General features: G+C 42.1%; 1 protein-coding gene and 1 pseudogene across 5 annotated transcripts in view; one reads left to right on the forward strand and one right to left on the reverse strand.

Annotated features, from left to right (window-relative positions):
- Positions 1 to 848: 848 nt before the first annotated feature.
- Pwwp2a (PWWP domain containing 2A) overlaps positions 849 to 20,880 on the forward strand; it is a 40,923-nt gene continuing 20,891 nt past the window's right edge. For 2 of the 5 annotated variants that reach the window (XM_021176730.2, XM_029483525.1), the window contains exon 1: positions 853 to 1,461. In XM_021176730.2, coding sequence (XP_021032389.1) covers positions 938 to 1,461 — 524 coding nt within the window. In that variant the 5' untranslated portion in view covers positions 853 to 937. Of the gene's footprint in view, positions 1,462 to 1,621; positions 3,063 to 5,329; positions 5,399 to 20,880 lie in introns of those variants that run through there. The other 3 variants (XM_029483524.1, XM_029483523.1, XM_021176729.1) reach the window with 3 other exon arrangements.
- Positions 17,062 to 17,466, reverse strand: LOC110304997 (annotated as a pseudogene).

Consider the following 20,880-nt stretch of genomic DNA (forward strand, 5'->3'; position numbering starts at 1 on the left):
CACACAGCAAGGAAGAGGGTAAGGAAAGAAAAGGCTTCAATAGTGAACTCTTTCCGTGGATTTAAGGACTACAGTCAATTTAGCATGCCAGTTGTCTGTCTTCTCGTTAGAATTTTCCTTTTTTGAAATTAGCAGGTTCTTAGAGTTTAGTCCTTTATATTTTAAAGAGTGAAACCAAGGAAAACACCGCTTGAGTGTATGCGGGAGCTCCTGTCATGTGGTCATGGAGAATGTCTTGTACATCGCCCTGTTTCCAGCACCTCGTAATCTGACTAGTGAATAGGCACCCAAAAAGTGTCTCAGGATTATTTTCGGAACTTTAGTTATCTTTCCCACAGAAGCCTGTTGTGCCCACACTTGGCCACAAGCAAATCCAAGCCTAGAAATAACATTTATTCTAAGGATCTCTGCGCAAAGATTCTTGGGAAGTGGTTCCCCTTCTGCATTCTCCCGCTATTCCCCCCTTGGGGAGTCTTTGAAAGAACTGGCACGACTCGCGTTTCCTTCCCTTCTCCCACCTCCGAAGAACCGGCCGAGTAAGGGCAGGAGCATAAACCAATCCTAAAGCGGTATTTCCCCTACCAACCAATAGATACAGGCTGTAAGCACAGGGCGCCGCTTTTTCCATCCTTCAGCCCGCCCCTCAAACTCCTTTTAGATTCTCCACTTGACAACTCACCTGACCAATGGGAAGTTCCTACTCTGAGGGAGGGGGCGGGACTCAGCCCTCGACAGACGGCTCCTTCTGACCAATGGGTTGACAGAAGTGCGGAAGGGGGTGGAAGGCGGAGCCAATGGCGCGGTGCCAATCACGAGCATCAGGGAAAGGGCGGGACGAGAGTGTTAGCGGGAGGGAGGGGAAGGCCTCGGGATCCCAGCCGCGCTGCTGCCGCCGCCGCCGCAGCCCGAGTCGGAGGAGGGAGAAACCAGCGAGAAAATGGCGGCCGTGGCTGCTGAGGCGGCGGCGACCGCGGCGTCCCCCGGGGAAGGGGGCGCCGGCGAGGCCGAGCCGGAGCTAGAGCCCATTCCCGGCAGCGAAGCCGGCACCCCCCTCCCGGTCACGGCCACGGAGGCGGCGGTGCCGGACGGCGAGGCCGACGGGCGCCAGTCCGCCCCTCAGGCCGACGAGCAGCCGCTGCCGCCACCGCCGCCGCCGCCGCCGCCGGGGGAGCTGGCCGATAGCTCCGAGGCTGAGGAGGCGAAGCCGCCCGAGCCCGCGGCTGTCCCGGTCCCGCCGCCCGAGCAGCCCCCGGCCGCCCCCGAGCAGCCCGAGGACGCGCCGCGGCCGCCACCAGCTCCTGCGCTCGTGCCGCCGGCGGGCGGGGACTCGGCGGTGTCGCACCTCATCCCCGGCTCGGAGGTGCGGGTCACGCTGGACCACATCATCGAGGACGCGCTCGTCGTGTCGTTCCGCCTCGGGGAGAAGCTCTTCTCCGGGGTCCTCATGGACCTATCCAAAAGGTACCGCCGGCCCCCCGACTGCAAGCTGTCCGCTCCGCCGCGAGGGAGAGCGCGAACCCCGGCTGCTCCCGCCCCGCCCTCGGGTCCTGCGCGCCGCCCCGCGCCGCTCTCCGCGTGGGGCGCGCTCCGCGTGGGGCCGACGCGCGCGGCCCCGGCCCCAGGTGTGCAGCTGGGGACGCGCGCGGGTGCAGATGGCTGGCACACCCCGCCTCCTCATCCCCAGCCCCCTGCGACCCTCTGGCTTGCGCACTGGGGCAGATGGGTTAATGCAAAATGCAGATGGATCCCCTAGAGAACCGGGTGCTGGGAGGGGGAGAGAGAGAGAGAGAGGTGCTGCGGAGGCATTTCCCTGTCCTCAAATCAACCTTTAACTTTAGCCGGGCTGAAGAAAGGGGTGTGTGCTTTGGGCTTCCCAAAAGGTTACCTGTCAGTTGTTAAAAGAGAAAGAGCCCCGAGTTAATGAGCCCTTTTTTACTGTTATTAAGAACTGCTGGAAATAGTTTCTCGGAGGATCACTCTTTAATAAGGAGGTACCTTCTGCTAATTTTACTTATAGCTTAAAGAAATATTGGAGACGGGATGGGTCCCCTGTCTTTTGAACATTTACTATCCAAGTGGTGGGTTTACAAAGGAATGTTCGCATGACTTTTTCTTTGGCAGTGGTAGAGATTGAGTCTCAAATGATTTCTGAGACGATGTTTACAGTTAAATTTGTTTTGACTAGAAGGTTGAGTTCACCTACAAACCTCTGTCTTATCCAGTATATTTTCACCTTTTGATTTAAAATGTTCTGGGCACTGCTTTAAACAGGTAAAGAAGGTATTCTGCTTTCAGTCTAGAGTTAACCTTTTTATTCTCTTCTTTTGCAGATAGGAAGTGCAGAGACTCCCATTCATGGCTCTCCATTCTGTTTCCTGCAACAGCACACACACTCTGGTGTCTCACCTGTTTGGAAATGGCTCTGTGTGTTTGATGTGTATTTCTCTTCTTTTCTTTTTTCTCTGTACTGGAGATTGAGCCTAGAGCCTCTGCATGCTAGGCAAGCATCCTGCCATCTAGCTACACACCCGCAGCTCTCTGCAGAGTTTCTTTAACTTTTGAGACATGGTGTGGGTTAAGTTGTCCATGCTTGCCTTGAACTTGCAATCATCCTGACTCAGCCTCTGCCAAGTACTGATAGGATAAGCATTTCCCATCATATCCATATCCTGGCTTATGCTTGACTCTCAAATTCCTTGACCTCCTGTAAAGTTCCAGGAATTTGTTTCTACCTGGAAACAGCTATTTAAAATTTGCATTGGACTGTGGCGGGGCGGGGCGGGGAGTGCTATGTGGGACAGCTCTCCAGTTGCTCAGTGTACTGTGGTAGTCTTCAGAGTCCTGGCTTTTAGTTACTCACTTATTTGTTGACTGTCTTTGGGTTAGTGCTTTCATTAGTAGCTTTCATTTTCATAATTAGAAAGCTGAATAGATTGCTTTCTACTCATGTTTTTAATAGCAAGAGAGACACTCTAATGTGTATGCTATTGAATCAAACAGAAGAAGAGGCCAGTGATTGTGAGAATCTGAATTTCAAATCTGCAAAAGAAAGGTGCAAAAAGGTAAGTGTTTGGAAATAGAGTGGATGGTGAGTTTTCATGTCGAGGTGCCTGTTCTGTCAGTTTTAGAGAATTGTCATTTTGAATTTTGCTCTATTTTGCTAACAGCACTTCTTGTATATGATTATTTTTTGTCAGAAGAGCTTTTGAAAGGACATGCAGTCTTGCTTAGTTTTGCTGTTTTGAACTCCTGGGCTCAAACTGATCCTCTTGTCTCAGCCTTTCTCCTGCCTCAGCACCCCCAGTAGCTGGGACTACAGTGTCCTGCCTTGAGCATTTATCCAGACTTTTTATCCATTGTACTCAGGTCATGGATACACTGTATTCAACAGACACTTTAAAATTAACTTGTATCTTATTTGAATTGGCCACTGAATTATTCTTCCCGGTAAAAAGTAACAAGAGCTCGCAATTGTATCATAAGTTAGAGTCTTTGTAATTGTAGTGATGGTGTCTCACTATGGAAGGCAATTAAGGCTTATTTAATTTGACCAGTTAGCTTATGACTGACAGAGATTTAAATGTGAAAAGTTAGGTGGAGTAGCAAGTTTTCTTTTAGGCAGGAAGTAAAGAATTGTGTGGTTTTTTTGTTTTGTTTTGTTTTGTTTTTTTCAGATTCAGTAGCAGGGTGCTGCAAAAGGTCTTAAGCCAAGCTGAGAGTCCCTTAATAGTCAGGCTGCTTTTGGAGAGTCTTTCTTTCTGTGAATATGGGAGGGCATATAACATAATTTCAGAAGTTGGAGTTCTTGCCCTGAGATCATTGGGAGACTGTGTCAGTGTATTTGTGCTATTGTTTAGTCTTCGAGGGTTACTTATTGTATTTATTTAGTTACTTAGGTTTTTTTTTTTGTTTGTTTGTTTGTTTGTTTGTTTTTGGTGAGGATTGAATCAGGGGCCTCAAACATGTTAAGTATGGCTTCTACCCGTATTGTTCTTTTGAGGGTAATTTGTTTGGCCAATTCACATGAGTACAAACAAGCAAAATGCATATAAATTGTTTTTCTCAGTGTATCAGAAAGAACAGACTTTACTGTTAACTGACTGTATTTTTGATGAAAACTATTCCATCCTATTACTTCGTAGCTCTCTAGTTTGTACAAGTGAAACCATTTCGGCAAGGCACTCCCCAGGATACACACTTCCTTTAAGCAGCATAAGCTGCACCATCCCTTACTTCAAGAGGTCTTGGCTCTAAATGACATCATTGGCCTAAAATGAGGGTAGTTTGAGTATCTTGTTAAAAACAAGCTTTTTAAAAACAAGTTTATCATAGCATTAAAAATATACTGAATACGTTTCAGTAAAGCATAAAGTTCACTCACTCCAGCTGTTTATACCCATTCCTCTTAGATACTTTAGATTACTTGCTAAACTATCTGATTATTTTAGACAATATTAAATTACTGATGAACTTTTTGGTAGGCTTTATATCATGAAATATGAGCCTGTATGTGTATACTGCCCTGCTTCAACATTTATTACAGTTTGGTCAAATGTATTCAATCATGTAACTGCCTCCATTGGGTGTTTTTTTGAATGAAATCCCAGGCGTATATACAGACATTTCATATTAGCTCTTTGAACAGATAAGGGCTTTATCAAATAACCATAATTCCCAGAATTAGTTAACATGGTTATGGATAAACCTTATTTTCCCATAGACTTTCTCAATCGATACCTGAAAGGATATTCTTGACATGATTTTGTTTGTTTGCTTGTTTTGAACTAGGGTCTTATGTAGTCCCAGTTGGCCTTGAACTCTGGTTCTTCTTGCTTCTACTTCCCTAATGCTAGAATTACAGACTTGAGCCACTATGTCTGATTTTTCTTTTTCTTTTTTTTAAAGCAGGGTCTTGTGTGTATTCTTGGGTGGCCTTGTACTACCTGTGTAGCCCAGATTGGACTCCTCTTGACTTCTGTTAGAATTATTGGTGTGTGCCTTGTTCAAATGGATTATTTTATTTAGTATTATCTTAAAGGAAGTTAAAAAGCTACTTTGAAACCCAGAAAAATATTTCTGAATCCCTGAATTAAGGAATCTTGGAGTACACATTTGTACGTTAAAAGGGATTGTATATTTTAATTTTTGTGGCACATACATATTGTATTTTCATAAATATAATATTCTGTGTATGGGGGCTGTTTATTAAAAATTGAAATGATTTCTATTAAAAACTTCAGCATTTATTGCCTAGGACCTTAAATTTGTAGAACATTTACTTGTTTTTAAAGGAAATATAAACCAAGACAATGATTTCTTTTCTTTACAGAGACCATGAACGTATGGTGCAATAGCCCTACTTTTGGTGGGAAAAATATACAGCCATTCTGGTGGAGCAGTGAGTAGTGGTGTCAGTAGTTTATGTAAAGCTTTGAGGTTGAGGACATAGGCCCTCAAGTAGTTTTCATGAAGGCTGGGTTGAGTTGTATATTCCTAAAAACGTTTGAATGTATTGATGGTTATATCTTAACTTGAAAGGTGCTAGAGGGCTTTGTATAGTAAGTAAAGTAGCAGAGACAGAGGCAAGTGCCAGTCACTTTCTGCTCTAGACAGCTTCTAGAATGTACTGTACTGTACTGAACTGAACTGAGTGACTTCCTCCATTGCATGTTGCTTTAATCTCACTGTTTTGGTGGGCAGGCATAATTAGTTGTTGGTAAAGAATTGTGGTATATATATATTTTTTTTTGCTTAGAGACAGAGTTTTTCTGTGTGGCCCTATCTGGCCTGTAGTTTGCACTTTCTCTGCCTTAGCTGCCTTGAGTCCTGGGATTATAGGGATGTACTTGCTCAGCTCCCAAATAATCTATCAATTTTATTAGCTATATTTCTATATTATATATAACACTCCCCTGTGGACAGGCTTGCTACATAGCCATGCTGGCCCTGAACTCAGATGGTCTTCTCTCAGCTTTCAGAATAACAAGTTTGGAATAGCAAGCCTGTGTCATCCCATGTACTTAAAATATTACATATCAGTAACTGGATGTATTATACGTTCTCTATGCCAGACATGCTTTATTGGACTTAAAGCTTTTCTTTCTTTGAGATAGGATCTCATTCTGTGATCCAGGCGGACTCAGTCTGTCCCTGATCTTTTCTGTCTTAACCTTTTGAGTGCTAGGATTACAGGCATGGCCATGCTTAGCTGGAGTTTCTAATAATGTCAATTTTCAGATGTTTACATATAAATAAAACCATATTTTACTGTGCATTATTTTAAAGTCATGATGAAACTGTTGGTAAGAACTTTTTCTGGCTGGAACTTGGGGAGGGAGCTGTTAAATAATTTAAGTATCAGTGCTTATCTTCACTGTTATGGCTGATTGCAGATGCTGAAAGGTGAAAGATCTTTTTAGTTATTTGGCCTATCAAGTACATCATTTCCTAGTGGTTTGGTTCTCCCTAAATTCCTAAATTAAGATGCACATTACCAGAAAGACGCTTGCTATAGTGATTGCTAGATATGGAAGTAAGTGAAAGTTTAGTTATATTGTGCCTGGATTTAATATAGAATGACTTTGCTAAACACAGTTTAGTCAGTAGTTCTCAAAAGTGCATAGATTTCTGGGGTTGCAAAGATGGCTGGGCTCTTCCAGAAGATACAGCTTCCGTTCTCAGCTCATACAAGACAGCTCACAGCTGTCTGACTCTTGCTCCAGGGGATCCACCTTTCTGATCTCCATGGGCACTGTATGCAGGCAAAACACCCATATATATAAAGTATCTTTTATTTTTATTTTTTTTTTTTTAAAGATTTATTTATTATATATAAGTACACTGTAGCTGTCTTCAGACACTCCAGAAGAGGGCGCCAGATCTCGTTGTGGATGGTTGTGAGCCACCATGTGGTTGCTGGGATTTGAACTCTGGACCTTCGGAAGAGCAGTCAGGTGCTCTTACCCACTGAGCCATCTCACCAGCCCTAAAGTATCTTTTAAAGTGTACAGACTTCTGACCCCGTCCTTATCAGTTTTACTCTTACTCAGTGTGATTGTTATAGGAGACACCGGTTTTTAAGGATGTTTTAGTTCAAACAAAATTGCATAATCCTGCTACAAGAAGTTATTTTAACTTAGAATGGAATATAATTTGCACACTAGGCAGTGAGTTTGGAGGATGCTCAGATTGGGTGACAGATCCAGAGTCTTGTGGAAAATCTGGCATGTACACTTGGAAATGGTGTTAGCTTTAGCTGCCCACTGCAGGGATAAGTTGTCCATAATTTTTAATCTTTATCTCTTTCAACTTTTTTTTTAGTTGTCTAACTGTAGTTCCTTCTCTTCTCATCTCTCTGTTATCTAACAGCAGCCCAGCTCTACTTTCTCCACTTAATAAGTACACTGCACTTGTCATTTCTTTATTTTTATTTTATTTTTTTAACTTCTTGAGAACAGAGTCTTTAGTTTAAGCAGGCCTCAGTTACTATGTAGTTGAGGATGACCAGGAACTTCCAACCCTCCTGCCAGGTGATTTACTTTTTGCCCAGGGCTGGGGATTGAATCCAGGGCTTCATGCACATTAGAGGTTGTGGTTTTTTTTTTTTAGTTTTTGAGATAGGGTTTCTCTGTGTAGCCCTGGCTGTCTTGGAACTCACTTTGTAGACCAGGCTGGCCTCGAACTCAGAAATTCACCTGCCTCTGCCTCCCGAGTGCTGGGATTAAAGGTGTGCGCCACCACGCCCAGGAGCATTCTGTCACTGACTATTTTGTCATTGTCGAACTTAGGGTTCTCCTGCCCTGTCCTAGCCAGTTACTGGCACTAACCCCAGTAGCCACAGTGCCGGACTGCTAACCCTATGCTGCTTTTATTTATTGTGTTTTGGAGACCAAGTCAAAGGACAACTTAGCAGGATTTGTTTTTTCTACCATGGTGGTTAACTTCAGGTTGTTGGCTTGGTGGCCAGCACCTTTACCCACTGAACTGGGAACCACCTGTGTGGCCCTTTTTTGTGTTTGTGTATGGGTTTTTTGGGGGGTGTGCGGTTGGGAACAAGGTCTTATTATGTTTAGCTTTGGCTAGTTTGGAACTCACTATTTAGACCAGGCTGGCCTGTAGCTCATAAAGATCTGCTTCCCTGTGCCTCTCAAGTGTTGGGGTTAATGGCCTGTGCCATTACAGTGTGCTGTGATCCTTTTTTTTTTTTTTATTTTTAAAGAATAGGATCTGGAGCTGGAAAGATGGCTCAGCAGTTAAGAACACTGACTGGTCTTTCAGAGGTCCTGAGTTCAATTCCCAGCAACCACATGATGGCTCACAGCCATCTATAATGGGATGTGATGCCTTCTGGTGTGTCTGAAGACAGCTATAGTATACTCATATACATAAAATAAATATATGTATATATAATATATTTTTTTAAAAAGAATAGGGTCTCATGTATCCCAGTCTGCCCTAAAGTTCACTAGTAGCTGTGGGAAGAGAATCTTGAACTCTCTGTCATCTGTCTTCTAACTTCCAAGTCTTGGAATTGCAGGAAAGCACCACCATACTCAGATTGTGTTACGGTGCATTTCCAAAGGTGTCTGCATGCTAGGGGGCATTTGGCCAACTGGCCTGCACCTGAGGCCCCCCACCCCCTTTAACTTAACCTTTATTTACTTTAGTATCTGTGGGTGTGCATGCCATGGTTTGTGGAAGTCAAAGAACAACTTCTGAGATTCTGATCTCTCCTACCTGGGGATCAAATTCAGGTGTTCAGGTTTGCCAGATAAACCTCAATTAAAAAAATTTTTCTTTCCTCAAGAGCTTTGGAATAGTCAGATATAGCTAGTTCCTGGCCTGCTGGGGCTGTATAAGGAGAACCTGTCAAAAAGAAAGAAAAAGTGGTTTTGATGAAACTAAGATTATTTCCTTGGCCTGGTGGTGGTGGTGGTGGTGGTGGTAGTGTTAGTGGTAGTGTAGTATACCTTTAGTTCCAGCATTCAGGAGGCAGTGGCAGTCGGATTTCTGTGACTTCAAGGCCAGCCTGGTCTACAGAGAAGCTTCCAAGACAGCCAAGGCCAGACAGAGAAGCACTGTCTTGAGCCACCCACCAGCTCCCCCCACCCCCCAAAAAAGAAGAACAACAAAAACAAAAACAAGTTTGTGTGTGTGTGTGTGTGTGTGTGTGTGTGTATGGCCTTAAGGATTGCATTTAGTGTCTTAGACATATTGAGCACTAGCTCAAGGTAGTATCTTTTTTTTTTTAAAGATTTATTTATTTATTTATTTATTTATTTATTTAATGTAAGTACACTGTAGCTGTCCTCAGACGCACCAGAAGAGGGCATCAGATCTCATTACAGGTGGCTGTGAGCCACCATGTGGTTGCTGGGATTTGAACTTCAGACCTTCGGAAGAGCAGTTGGGTGCTCTTACCCACTGAGCCATCTCACCAGCCCCTCAAGGTAGTATCCTTTAATCTTTAATTTTTTTTTTTTTGTTTTTGTTTTTTGAGACAGAGTTTCTCTGTATAGTCCTGGCTGTCCTGGAACTCACTTTGTAGACCAGGCTGGCCTCGAACTCAGAAATCCACCTGCCTCTGTCTCCCGAGTGCTGGGATTAAAGGCGTGCGCCACCACGCCCAGCTGTTTAATCTTTAATTTTTAATTTATGTGTTTGAATGTTTTGCCTGCATGTATGTCTGTGTGACTGGTTCCCATGAAGGCGAGAAGAGGGTGTTGGAGCACCAGGGATTAGAGTTATAAGTCACCAGGTGAGCGCTGGAAATCAAATGCTGGTCCTCTGGAGGGAGCTTTTAAATCTTGAGCCATTTCTCTAGTCCCAAGATTAGATTTGTTTTAGAAACCTATTTTTAATGTATTTTTGGGAGCGGGGTATCTAAATGGTGTGTTAATTGAAAGTACTGTTTTCCCTTCAACACTGTAGTAAATGATGGAATGTGTTTATACATCCATAGGAGAGCATATGCCTACATACATGCACATGTGTGCTTGCAGGTGCATATGGAGGCCAGGTGACAATTTCAGGTGTTATTCTTCATGAATTGTTTACCTTGTTTTCAAGGTTTAGTTTTGTTTTTAATTATATTCTCATGTGTGTGTCTGCATGTGAGTGCAGGTGACAGTATAGGCCATAGATCCCCTGGAGCTAGAATTATAGATCGTTGTTGAGCCACTTGGGTGCTGAAAACTGAGCTTGGATCTTGTGGAAGAGCAGCAAGTGCCATCTTTCTAGCCTCTTGCCTTGTTTATTTTGAGACAGTCTTTCTCTGTGGGACTGGGTGCTAGCAATTCAGACCAAGGTAGTTAGCTAGTGAGCTCCAGGAATCTGCCTGCCTCCAGTTTGCCAATGCCGGGATCATAAATGGTTCTGGGGATCAAACTATGTTCTCTTACTGGTAAGGCAGCACCTCATCTACTAAGGAATGTCCCTAAACTGTGTTTCTGCAATTAACTTTCTTTTCTTCTTTTTTTTTTTTTTTTGTTTTGTTTTGTTTTTGTTTTTGAGACAGAGTCTTACTATATGATAGCTCTTGGCTGTCTGGAACTCCCTGTTTAGACCAGTCTGGCCTCAAACTAAAAGACATCTGCAATTACTGGGATTAAAGTCTTGTGCCACTGCACCTGGCTTATTTTGAACTTTTCAATCATTGTAGAGAACTCTATTGTAATGTTTTTACCTAGGGTCTTTAATTTGTGTGTGTGTCTTGCCTCAGAATCTAATAGTTCAGGTTGGCTTAGAACATGAATTGTAGCTAAGGATGACTGCACTGAATATCTGACCTCTTTGCTGAAATTATAGGCGTGCATCACTATACCCAGATAGTTGATAATTTTTAAAACTTTGTCCCATTACTTTATCATTAATTTTTTTGTTTTATCAATCTTTGTTTTTAAAATGCTTTTTAAATTTTTATGTGCATGAATGTTTGCCTGCATGTGTATATGTTTACCATATGCATGCTTGGTGCTGAAGAGTCTAGCAGTTAACCATTGGAGCTCCTTAGACATATGTAAGCAACCATGCGGTACCTGAACCTGGATTCTCTGCAAGAGCTACAAGATGCTCTTAACCACTGAACCATTTCTCCATCCTGTTTTACCATTAAAAAAAAAGGATTTATTTTTATTATTAAAAATTATGTGTATAGGCTGGGCAGTTAGGGTGCATACCTTTAGTTTCAGCACTTGGGAGGTAGAGGCAGGTAGATCTCTGATGCCAGTCTGGTCTACAGAGTGAGTTCCAGGACAGCTGAGGCTACACAGAGAAACCCTGTCTTGGGGGGAAAATGATAGGAAAAGAAAGTATATCTAGTGTGGGTATATGCATGTGTGTGCAGCTGCCTAAGGAGGCCAGAAGTGTGAATTCCCCTGGAGCTGGAGTTCGGATAGTCGTGAGCTTCCTGATAAGGGTACTGTGGTATAAACTGGTCCTCTGGAGAGACAGCACACATTCTTAACCTTTGAGCCATCTCTCTAGCCCCTGTTTTTATCATTATTGATATAAACATCTTTCCCTAAAATTTTCAGCATTAGGTTGAAAACATCATTCTCAGATGTGTTTGTATGCATATACATAACAACACCACACACACTTTAGATTTTTAAAAACATTTTCAGTGTTATATATGAGTGTGCACATGTTCCACAGTGCATGTGAGGACGTCAAAGGATAACTCTGTGGAGTTCATTCTTGGCTTTTGGAGATCACATTCACATTGTCAGATTTGGATGGCAAAAGCTTTTACCTGCTGAGCCATTTCACCAGTCTTATTTAAGATGACCTCTTACTCTGTGCCATACAGGCTGGCCTTGAGTTTACTATTCTTTTGCCCCAGCTTCCTCTCAAAAAAAAATGCTAGAATTAGACTTGTGTCTTGATTTTTTTTCCCCACATTCTTTTTCTTTTCTTTTTTAAGTTTTAAATTAGATTTATTTTATGTTATGTATGATTGTTTGCATGTTTTCTGAGCACAGATACCCCTGGAACTGATAAGTTAGGGATGGTTGGGAACCACTATGTAGGTGTTGGGAATCAAACCCAGGGCTTGTGCAAGAACAACCAGTGCTCTCAACCACTGAGCCATCTGTCCAGGCTTGCCTGCCTGCCTTTCTTTTCTTTTTTTTCTTTCTTTTTTCCTTTTTTTTTGTTTCTTTTGTAATTTAAAAAATATATTTTTCTCATGTATTACATCCTGACTGCAGTTTTTCCTCCTTTCTCTCCTCCCAGTCCCCTACCCCCACCTACTTTTCCTTCCCTTTCCTTTCAGAAAAGGGCAGGCCTCCCATGGATATCAACCAAATACAGCATAGAAAGTTGTAGTAAAACTGTGGCTGGATGAGGCAGCCTAATAGGAAAAGTGTCCCAAAAGCAGGCAGAAGATTCAGAGGCAGCCCCTGCTCTCATTGTTATGAGTTCCACAAGAAAACCAAAGTACAAACCATACCATGTGCACAGGGCTTAGGGAAGGCCCTTGAAGGTGCTCTAATTATAAGTTTAGTCTTTGTGAGCCCCTGTGACGCTGACCAGTTGATACTGTGGGCTGTTGTCCTGTGGTGTCCTTGAGTCCTCTGGCTCCTACAGTTCTTCCTTTCCCACTTTGATTCCCCCAACTTCACTTAATGGTTTGCTGTGGTATCGGCTTCTCCTATCAGTTGCTGATGAAGCCACTCCAACCTTTCATTTTTTAAAATTGACTTTACAGCAGGGCATGGTGGTGCTCACTTTTAATCCCAGCACTTGGGTGGCAGAGGCAGGTAGATCTCAAAGTTTGAGGCAATCCTGGTCTACAAAGCAAGTTCCAGGACTTCTGGGGCTGTTAGGTAGAGAAATTTTGTCTTGAAACAAACAAACAAACCAACAATTCCCCCCACCCTGCTGCCCCCCCCCTCCCCAATAGCTTAAGTTTCCTTTATTCCATCCTCCCAATCATCATTGTATATTTAGTTGCAGTCTGATCCATAAATTATAGGGACTGTTTCTCAACTTGTATTTGTCTGATTTACTTCTAGGAGGTACAAAGGAATAATTTTTCAAGAGTTCTACACTTACAGTTATCAGATGCCATCTTGTCTTTTTTCCACTGAGAAATTATTATTTTCTATATACTAATAACTACAAATATGATGGGTAGTGGGGGCACATGCCTTAAATCCCAGCACTTGGGAGACAGAGGTAGGTGGATTTCTAAGTTCCAGGACAGCCAGAGCTACACAGAGAAACCCTGTCTCGTAAAACAAAAACAACAACAAAAATTACAAATATGATAGTTTTCACTGAATTTCCTATATCTGGGTAGATGCTACATGCATCTGTTTCATTTGTTTGTTTGCTTTTTGAGATGGGGGTGTGTCTCATAGGGTCTCTCATAGCCAGGGGCATCTTTGAATTTACTCTCTAGTAGAGATGACCTTGAATTGATCCCTCTGCCTCCATTTCCTAAGTGTTATTACAAGCATATACCAACATACTTGATGTTTGCTGTGCTGAGGACCAAGCTCAGGGCTTTGTGCATGCTAGGTAAGCACTGTGTCAGCTAAGTACATCCTCAGCTCTTGTTCTGTTCTTTGACACCAGGTCTCATACTTACAGGCAAAACTGACCAGAAACTCACTATTTAGATTAGACTGTGGCAGTCCTGCTTCAGATTCCTGAGTACTAATTGAGCTACCAACCTGGCTTCATTTTTTTTTTTTTTTTTTTTTTTTTTTTTTTTTTTTTTTTTTTTTTTTTTTTTTTTTTTGGTTTTTTGAGACAGGGTTTCTCTGTATAATAGAAACAGTCCCTGGCTGTCCTGGAACTCCCTCTGTAGGCCAGGCTGGCCTCGAACTCAAAAATCGCCCGCCTCTGTCTCCCAAGTGCTGGGATTAAAGGTGTGCGCCACCACGCCCAGCCAAATTGTTTTTTTATGTAAAAATTGCATACAGAGTTTAGCATCTTGACCCTCGGGTGTGCTTTTGAGTGATGTTAAGTATGTTTACATTGTTGGGGCATCACTACTCCCATCTTACAAATTAACACTTGATTGACAAGAGATACCCTGTTTTCCTTCACCAGGCTCTGCTGGCAACCACCATGTCTACTCTGTCTGCTTTTTTATTTCTAGTTATTTAAGTAGAGTAATCCACTCTGTCTATGGGGGATGTTTTTCCAGTTCTCATAGGTACTACTCAAAGCCATACCTATATAAGCCTATGGAGGCCGTCCTCATTCAAACTACTACATTTCATTCCTTGGCTCTCATAGGCTTTTGTAGCCAGTCATATCATAATTCACAAATGCATTCAGTTCAACTTTGAAAGTTCCCATAGTCTATTGCAATCCCAACACTGTTTAAAAGCCCATGGCAATCTTTTAACTTTAATCCCCTATAAGATCAAAATCAAAAGGTACATCACATACTTCCAACATATGTGGTACAGAATATAAATTACCATTTCAAAAGAGAGGAAAAGGAGCATAGTGGACCAAAGCAAGACCAAAACCCAGCAGGGCAAAATCCACACATTTTACATCTCCATGTCTGATGTCAAAATGCTCTTAAGATAACCAGCTTCTTTCTGCTAATTGGCTGTAACACACTCCTCTCTCTCGGGCTGGTTCCATACTGCAGACTGGTTCTGGCAGCTCCCACATCTTGGGGCCTCCCAATAAAATCCATGCTTCACGTTCACAGTATCATGTAATAGCCTCTGGGCTTTCATGCTGGGACACCCCTAACATTCTGGCCTCAGCAACTTTCGTGAGACAAAAAGGAAATTCTATGAACTCCTTGTATCTTGGTAAAAGCTGTAAAGCGGCCATGTGGTCATGGCCAAAGCTTCCAAGTTGTGCTGCTTGCTGGAGCTAGAACTTGGCTCCACTTTCAATGACATTTGCATTCAGCTTTCTGTTGATGAGTCTCTTCACTGCTTAAGCTTTCCTTTTCATTTTTTCCCCACAATTTGGAAGCTTAGTTTGGGGTGGGGTGATCTTGCCCTGAGGTTACCACCATGCCCTTTATTCCATTTAAACATTAGGCTTGTCTTTAAACTTATTTCCTGGAGCATAAGATTTGACCTGGTGTTCCTTTTGTATTTCTCCTTGCTGCAAGTGTTCCTTGTCATTTTAGGTCTGTGTAAGTGATTACCAATAACCACAGGACCTAGTCAATGCTAGGCTGTCTTCACATCTCCTCTGCCAGTGCTATTAATCCAAAACACTTCAATTTAGTGTCAGGTAGATTTTCAGGACAAGGACAAAAAGCAACCACATTTATTGCCAAAATAGCACAAGAATGATCTACTTACTAGCATTCTTCTCCTCTGGAACTTTTTTAGTGGTTCCCACAGTTCAAGTCGTAAGTACTACCACCTTCCATGCTTCTTCTAGGATGGCCCAATAAGCTCCACTCAGCATTCAACCTAGTGTTCTAGTCTAAAGTCCCAAAGTTTTGCATATTTTTCTAACAAACAGGCCTGTCACAGCAGTACTCCAGTCCCTGGTATCAACTTATATCTTGGTGTTCTGTTATGTAGTGACCAAGGCAACTGTTATGAAAGAGGCTTGCCTACTTTCAGAGGTTTAGTCAGTTGTCAGCATGGGGCATGCAGGGTATGTGCTGGAACAGTAGCTGAAAGCTACATCCAGATCATGAGGTAGAGAGAATCATGGGGGGCCTGATGGGCTCTTGAAACCTCAAAGCCCACCCCTCATCAACGCACTTCCTCCAACAAGGCCATACCTATATGAGCCTGTGGGGCCATTATTATTCAAACTACCACACTGTGGATGCCTGAAACTGAAGCTCATATAAATTGGCTTTTTTCCCTCTGTATACTTAGAAGTTTGATTTGTTGTTTTGGGATAGTGACCCAAAAGTCAGGTTTTTGTGATTTAAAACCCTTTGGTGAATAGCTAATTTGAGGTTGAATAGATTTGTCTTCATAGTTGTCGCTATTAAGTGTAACTTAATCAGCATGATTCTGTGTTGGGCACTGACTAAGCTAGTAATTCTTCCCTACTTCAACAGCACAGAGTTTTAGGTGGCAGATGCCTGTAATTCCAGCATTCCTCAAAGTAAGCTTAGGTTACATAGTGAGATGTTATGTACAAACTAATTTTTATATACTCTCAAATCTTAAAAATCACAAAGTTTGGGGGCTGGTGAGATGGCTCAGTGGGTAAGAGCACCCGACTGTTCTTCTGAAGTTCCGGAGTTCAAATCCCAGCAACCACATGGTGGCTCACAACCATCCGTAATGAGATCTGACTCCCTCTTCTGGAGTGTCTGAAGACAGCTACAGTGTACTTACATATAATAAATAAATAAATAAATCTTTAAAAAAAAATCACAAAGTTTGTAGATACAGCTCTAAATAAAGCACTTATGTGTTTTGGGGGATGTTGACAAACAGGGCCTCATCATTAAGTTACACTTAGTCCCTCTAATTATTATTTCAATCACTCAATGCTAATTATATTTCACAGTGATCCTACAAGTGGTTTTCATAAATCTTAATAACTTACTTAATTTCATACTATATTAGGTTGCAGATATTTATTAAACATACAGATCCACAAATGCAAAAATGCTAAACTGATTATTGAACATCAGTTTAAAGCTTTATGATCCTTGCATTTCATTTTTACAAAAAAATCTAAAGACCTTTGGATCTGTTGATAAACATTTGCTGTACTGTAAAGTTGTTCTGTGAGCAAACTGAGATGATGCACAGAATCCTAAAATGTGCTAGCTTATAATTTTCTATTCCCTAGACTTCTCTGGAAGTTAAAGGTTACTTAGGGTTAATTATTATCATCATCATTATCACTATTATTATTATTAATTATTACTACTACTGCTGAGATGGAGTCTAGTTAGCACAAGTTGGTCCTGAGGTCATGTAGCTAATGTGTGTGTGTGTGTGTTTACGCGCGCTTTTCTTTTTTTTTTCTGATAAAGAACCATTAAATACAAATAACACTGTTACAGAGCCATTAAATAACAATATGGATTGGGGGGGGGTTGGGAGTGGAGAGGTACAGGCAACAGTCAAGGTGGGGCAGTGTGTGTGTCTAGTCCTTGCAGGGACTCAGGCTGTGGTTATTTGAGAGGCTGGGCTATGGCTGCTTATGCAGGCCTTGCAGCTTGGCCAGCAGCTCCTGGATGATGTCCTCTGTGGAATTTGTGTAGTACTCCAAGAGCCCCTGGATTTTGCATCTTTCCTCTTGACTGTCTAATTCCAACAGTTCATCAATATTGACCTCATCTGGCATATCTGATTCTGCCATGGAACAGCAGCTACTCCTGGTGTCTGTTCATCCACTTTTCCACGTCCAGCCTGTAATGCAGCTTCCGTTGGTTGTACTTGATAGTAACTTGTGCACTTGCTGTTGCTGCAGCCTGGTGGTGCCTACTACTGCCTTGCTCCCCCACTCCAGCTTGCTCTGCATTCACTTGCCCAGCTGCTGTGCTGCCATTCCCTTGTGACCCTCGATCCCTCATCTCTATTTTTTAGCCCTGTAGTTGTGTGTTGCTGTGTGAGTAGGTGCCCACTAAGGCCAAATCTGTAGGATCTCCTGGAGCTGTAGTTAACAGGAGGTTGAGTCCTTTAACATGGGAGCTGAGACTGAGATTCAGGTCCTCTTAGAAGAGCAATAATGCTCTTAACCACTGAGTCAGCTCTCTAACCCCAACCTGAGCCTCTTGATTCTACCTCACAAATTTTGGGATTTTATTATAGGCATGTGTACCATGTCTAGCCTAAAACTATAATCAATATATTAACAAAAAGTTTTACATTTGAGAAAGTAAAAATTTGTCATAACTAGGACAATATACTGTAACAAAAATATTATGTGGGCCACTGAAGCTGGAAAGTCAGCTAGGTATGTGAGGCTGCTGTACTTCAGAAATCCTAGAAGTGGATTTGAGTACCTCCTTGAGGCCCACACTGTGTAGCGAAGTGACATGAATTATGATGTTGTGCTTTCGTTTTTCTGAGACAGGCTTCATGTAGCTTCCTAAGTCCTAGGATTCAGGCATGCGCTTCTATATCTAACTGGTAATTCTGTTTTAAAGGGAATGAATATAATTTTGTTGGTAAAATTTTCTATTGCATTTAGGTACTAATGAATTAATTTCACTTGTCCTGATTAAATATTGACCGAACCAAAATCTTACAAAGAATTTTAAAGCAAAACAAGCTTGCTTCACACTTTCCAAGACTGTTTTGTGTGTGTGTGTGTGTGTGTGTGTGTGTGAGAAGGAGCATATTTGTTGGGGCCAGAGGTCACCCTCAGATGTTACTCTCAGGAACTGTTGACCTTGTCTTTATTATTTTTATCTTTTTTCCCTGTCTTGTCTTTTGGGACAGGGTTTCACTGGACCCAAGACCCACTGATTAGGCTAGATTAGCAGGTTGACTAGCTCCAGGGATGTAGCTGTTTCCTCCTGAGTTTGGATTATGCACATACCATCACACCCAGGGTTTGCTGTGGAGCTAGATAGTGACCTCAGGTCTTCATGTTTCTGCAGTTTTAGTTTACTGACTAAGGTATCTTCTCAGTACCTGAAGAGGTAGGATCTGAACACATCTGCTTGAAATAAAATAAATCTGGATATTATTTTCTAAATGGTTAGACTTTTTTCCTGTTGTAGGAGGGACTTCATTTTTGCCTTCCGTTGAGCTCTCTGCTGCAAAGGTAGTTTGCTACATCCAGAGTGCTTGGACTCTTTCAACTTTCTTGATCTTTTCTCTGTGATTAGTTTCTTCCAACTCCTTTGCTTGCCTATAGATTATAATACCTTTGCATTTTTGTATTTTTGTGAATAACTTTTAAAAGAATCCCTACATTTACTTCTTGGCAAAAAATTGGAGGGGAGCAAAGGAGAATTCGTTGTACTCTGCTGAAGTGCTCTAAGCAGAGGGAAAATAATTAATTTGAGGTCAGAAATGAGTTGATTGAGGGTGCTGGTAAATTCATACAGATCAGCACTGCAATCAATTCATACAGATCATTAAAAGGAATAAACTGAACTCTTGGAATCAGAGGTAAGCATTAGAAGTACAAGAGGAACCAGTTGTGACACATGCCTGTAATTCAATCAACACTGAGAAGTCCCATGTGTTAAAAGCCAGCTTGCGCTACATGGTGAGTTCCAGGTAAATCTGGGGCACAATACTCAGCCTTAAAAAACTCAAAATTATAAAAATAAATCCAGATATATACCTGTCTTAAAATAGATAGTTGTTGGTAAACATTTCAGTTAGGTTTCAAGTATTTTCCAGAAAAGTAATTTTGATGTTTCTGAGCTTAATCCAGGAAGGAATAAGATTGTAAGTATAAGATTGATTAGCAGTACTAGAAATTATGAGCAGAATCATGAGTAATCTTAAATGGGATCCAGAACTTAGAATGAAATAAACCATTTCCTGTTTTTGGATTTTGGAGACAGGGTCTTACTATGTAGCCCATTCAGACCCCAGATCTTCCTGCTTCTGCATGACCTAGTCTGGGGTAATTGGTGCGCTGCCATTCACAGCTCATAGAGCTTTGACACACGTCGTTACTCCCAGAAGTGATAGGGATTTGTTTGTTTATTGGTTTGTTTGACAGTCTTTATGAACTTTGGACCCTCCTGCCTTCACTTCCCAAGGATGCTAGGATTACTAATATAAGCCAAGTACATTTCGCCATGCCCAGCATTTGCATTGCTGGGACTTGACCCCAAGGCTTTGATCATGCTACAGAAGCCCTTTAACAACTGAACTACATCCCCAAACTCCTAGACTGTGCTTCTTCACTGATGCCTCTAGTCCTGACCAAAAAAAGTGTTAAACACCAATCTTCATTTCCTCCTTTAACTTTGGTACCTGCTAGTTGTTCAAAAGAGTCAGTTTTGAAAACAATTTGAAAATAATTGTAGCCACAGGAAGTGTAAAGTCAGTACAGAGGTCTCTTGGATCTTTATCTACTTTTCTCTCACAAATTATTTTTATTTTTATTTTTATTAATTATTTTGTGTGGTGCTGGGGATCTATGCCAGGTATGCCAAGGCAAGCAGCGAGCCATAACGTGTGTGCGTGAGTGTGTGGGTGTGGGTGGTGGTGGTGGAGGTGGAGGTGGTGGAGTGGATAGAAACTTGCAATATAGCCTAAGAGGTCTTGGAATTTAGATTCTTCTATCTCAGCCCACCATATACCATCATGTCTGGCAGAAATTTTTGTTTGTTTGAGCAGAAGAGAATACTGAATCCCTTGGGCCTAGCACACACTCTGCCACTCAGCTGTGCTTGTCAGAATCTTTCTGTGGTAATTAGGGACTAAAGATGGGATGGGTTAGAATTGGTCACAAGTGCTGTGCTACACATGGAGAAGAAGCTCATGCAAGAGATTCCATTCCACCTTTCGTTTGCACCCTTGCTCCTTTCCCTCTGCTGAGGTTGCTCCTTGTTGGGCATTGATGTAGGATAAATGTCTGCTTTAGAAAAAACCTAAGCAACCATGCTTATGGAAAGTTCAGATACCCAATTCTTTGCTTATCAACACAGGATCTCACTAGTTTCTAGGGAACTAGGAACTAGGTGTTCCAGGCCGGCTTCAGCCTTGATCCTGCTGGGACTAAAAGTGTATGCCACTGCCTAGCTTAGTGCTGCTTGCTAGCTAACCGTTTGGTATCTTAGGTTAATGGCTTTCAAACTTAGGTTTAGTTAAAAATATGTATATGTCTGTGCGGGGAAGTGGGTCTCAGGTATCTTGAGACTGACCTTGAATTCCTAATCATCCTGCTTCACCTCCCAAGAAGAAATACTCATGTCTGGTAATCTATACGTACAGGAAACAGACTGTAGTTATGAGTGTCACTCTGACTGGTTTTTTTTTTTTTTTTTTT

Source organism: Mus caroli, chromosome 11 (genome assembly GCF_900094665.2).
Source record: "Mus caroli chromosome 11, CAROLI_EIJ_v1.1, whole genome shotgun sequence".
NCBI classification, from domain to species: domain Eukaryota; kingdom Metazoa; phylum Chordata; class Mammalia; order Rodentia; family Muridae; genus Mus; species Mus caroli.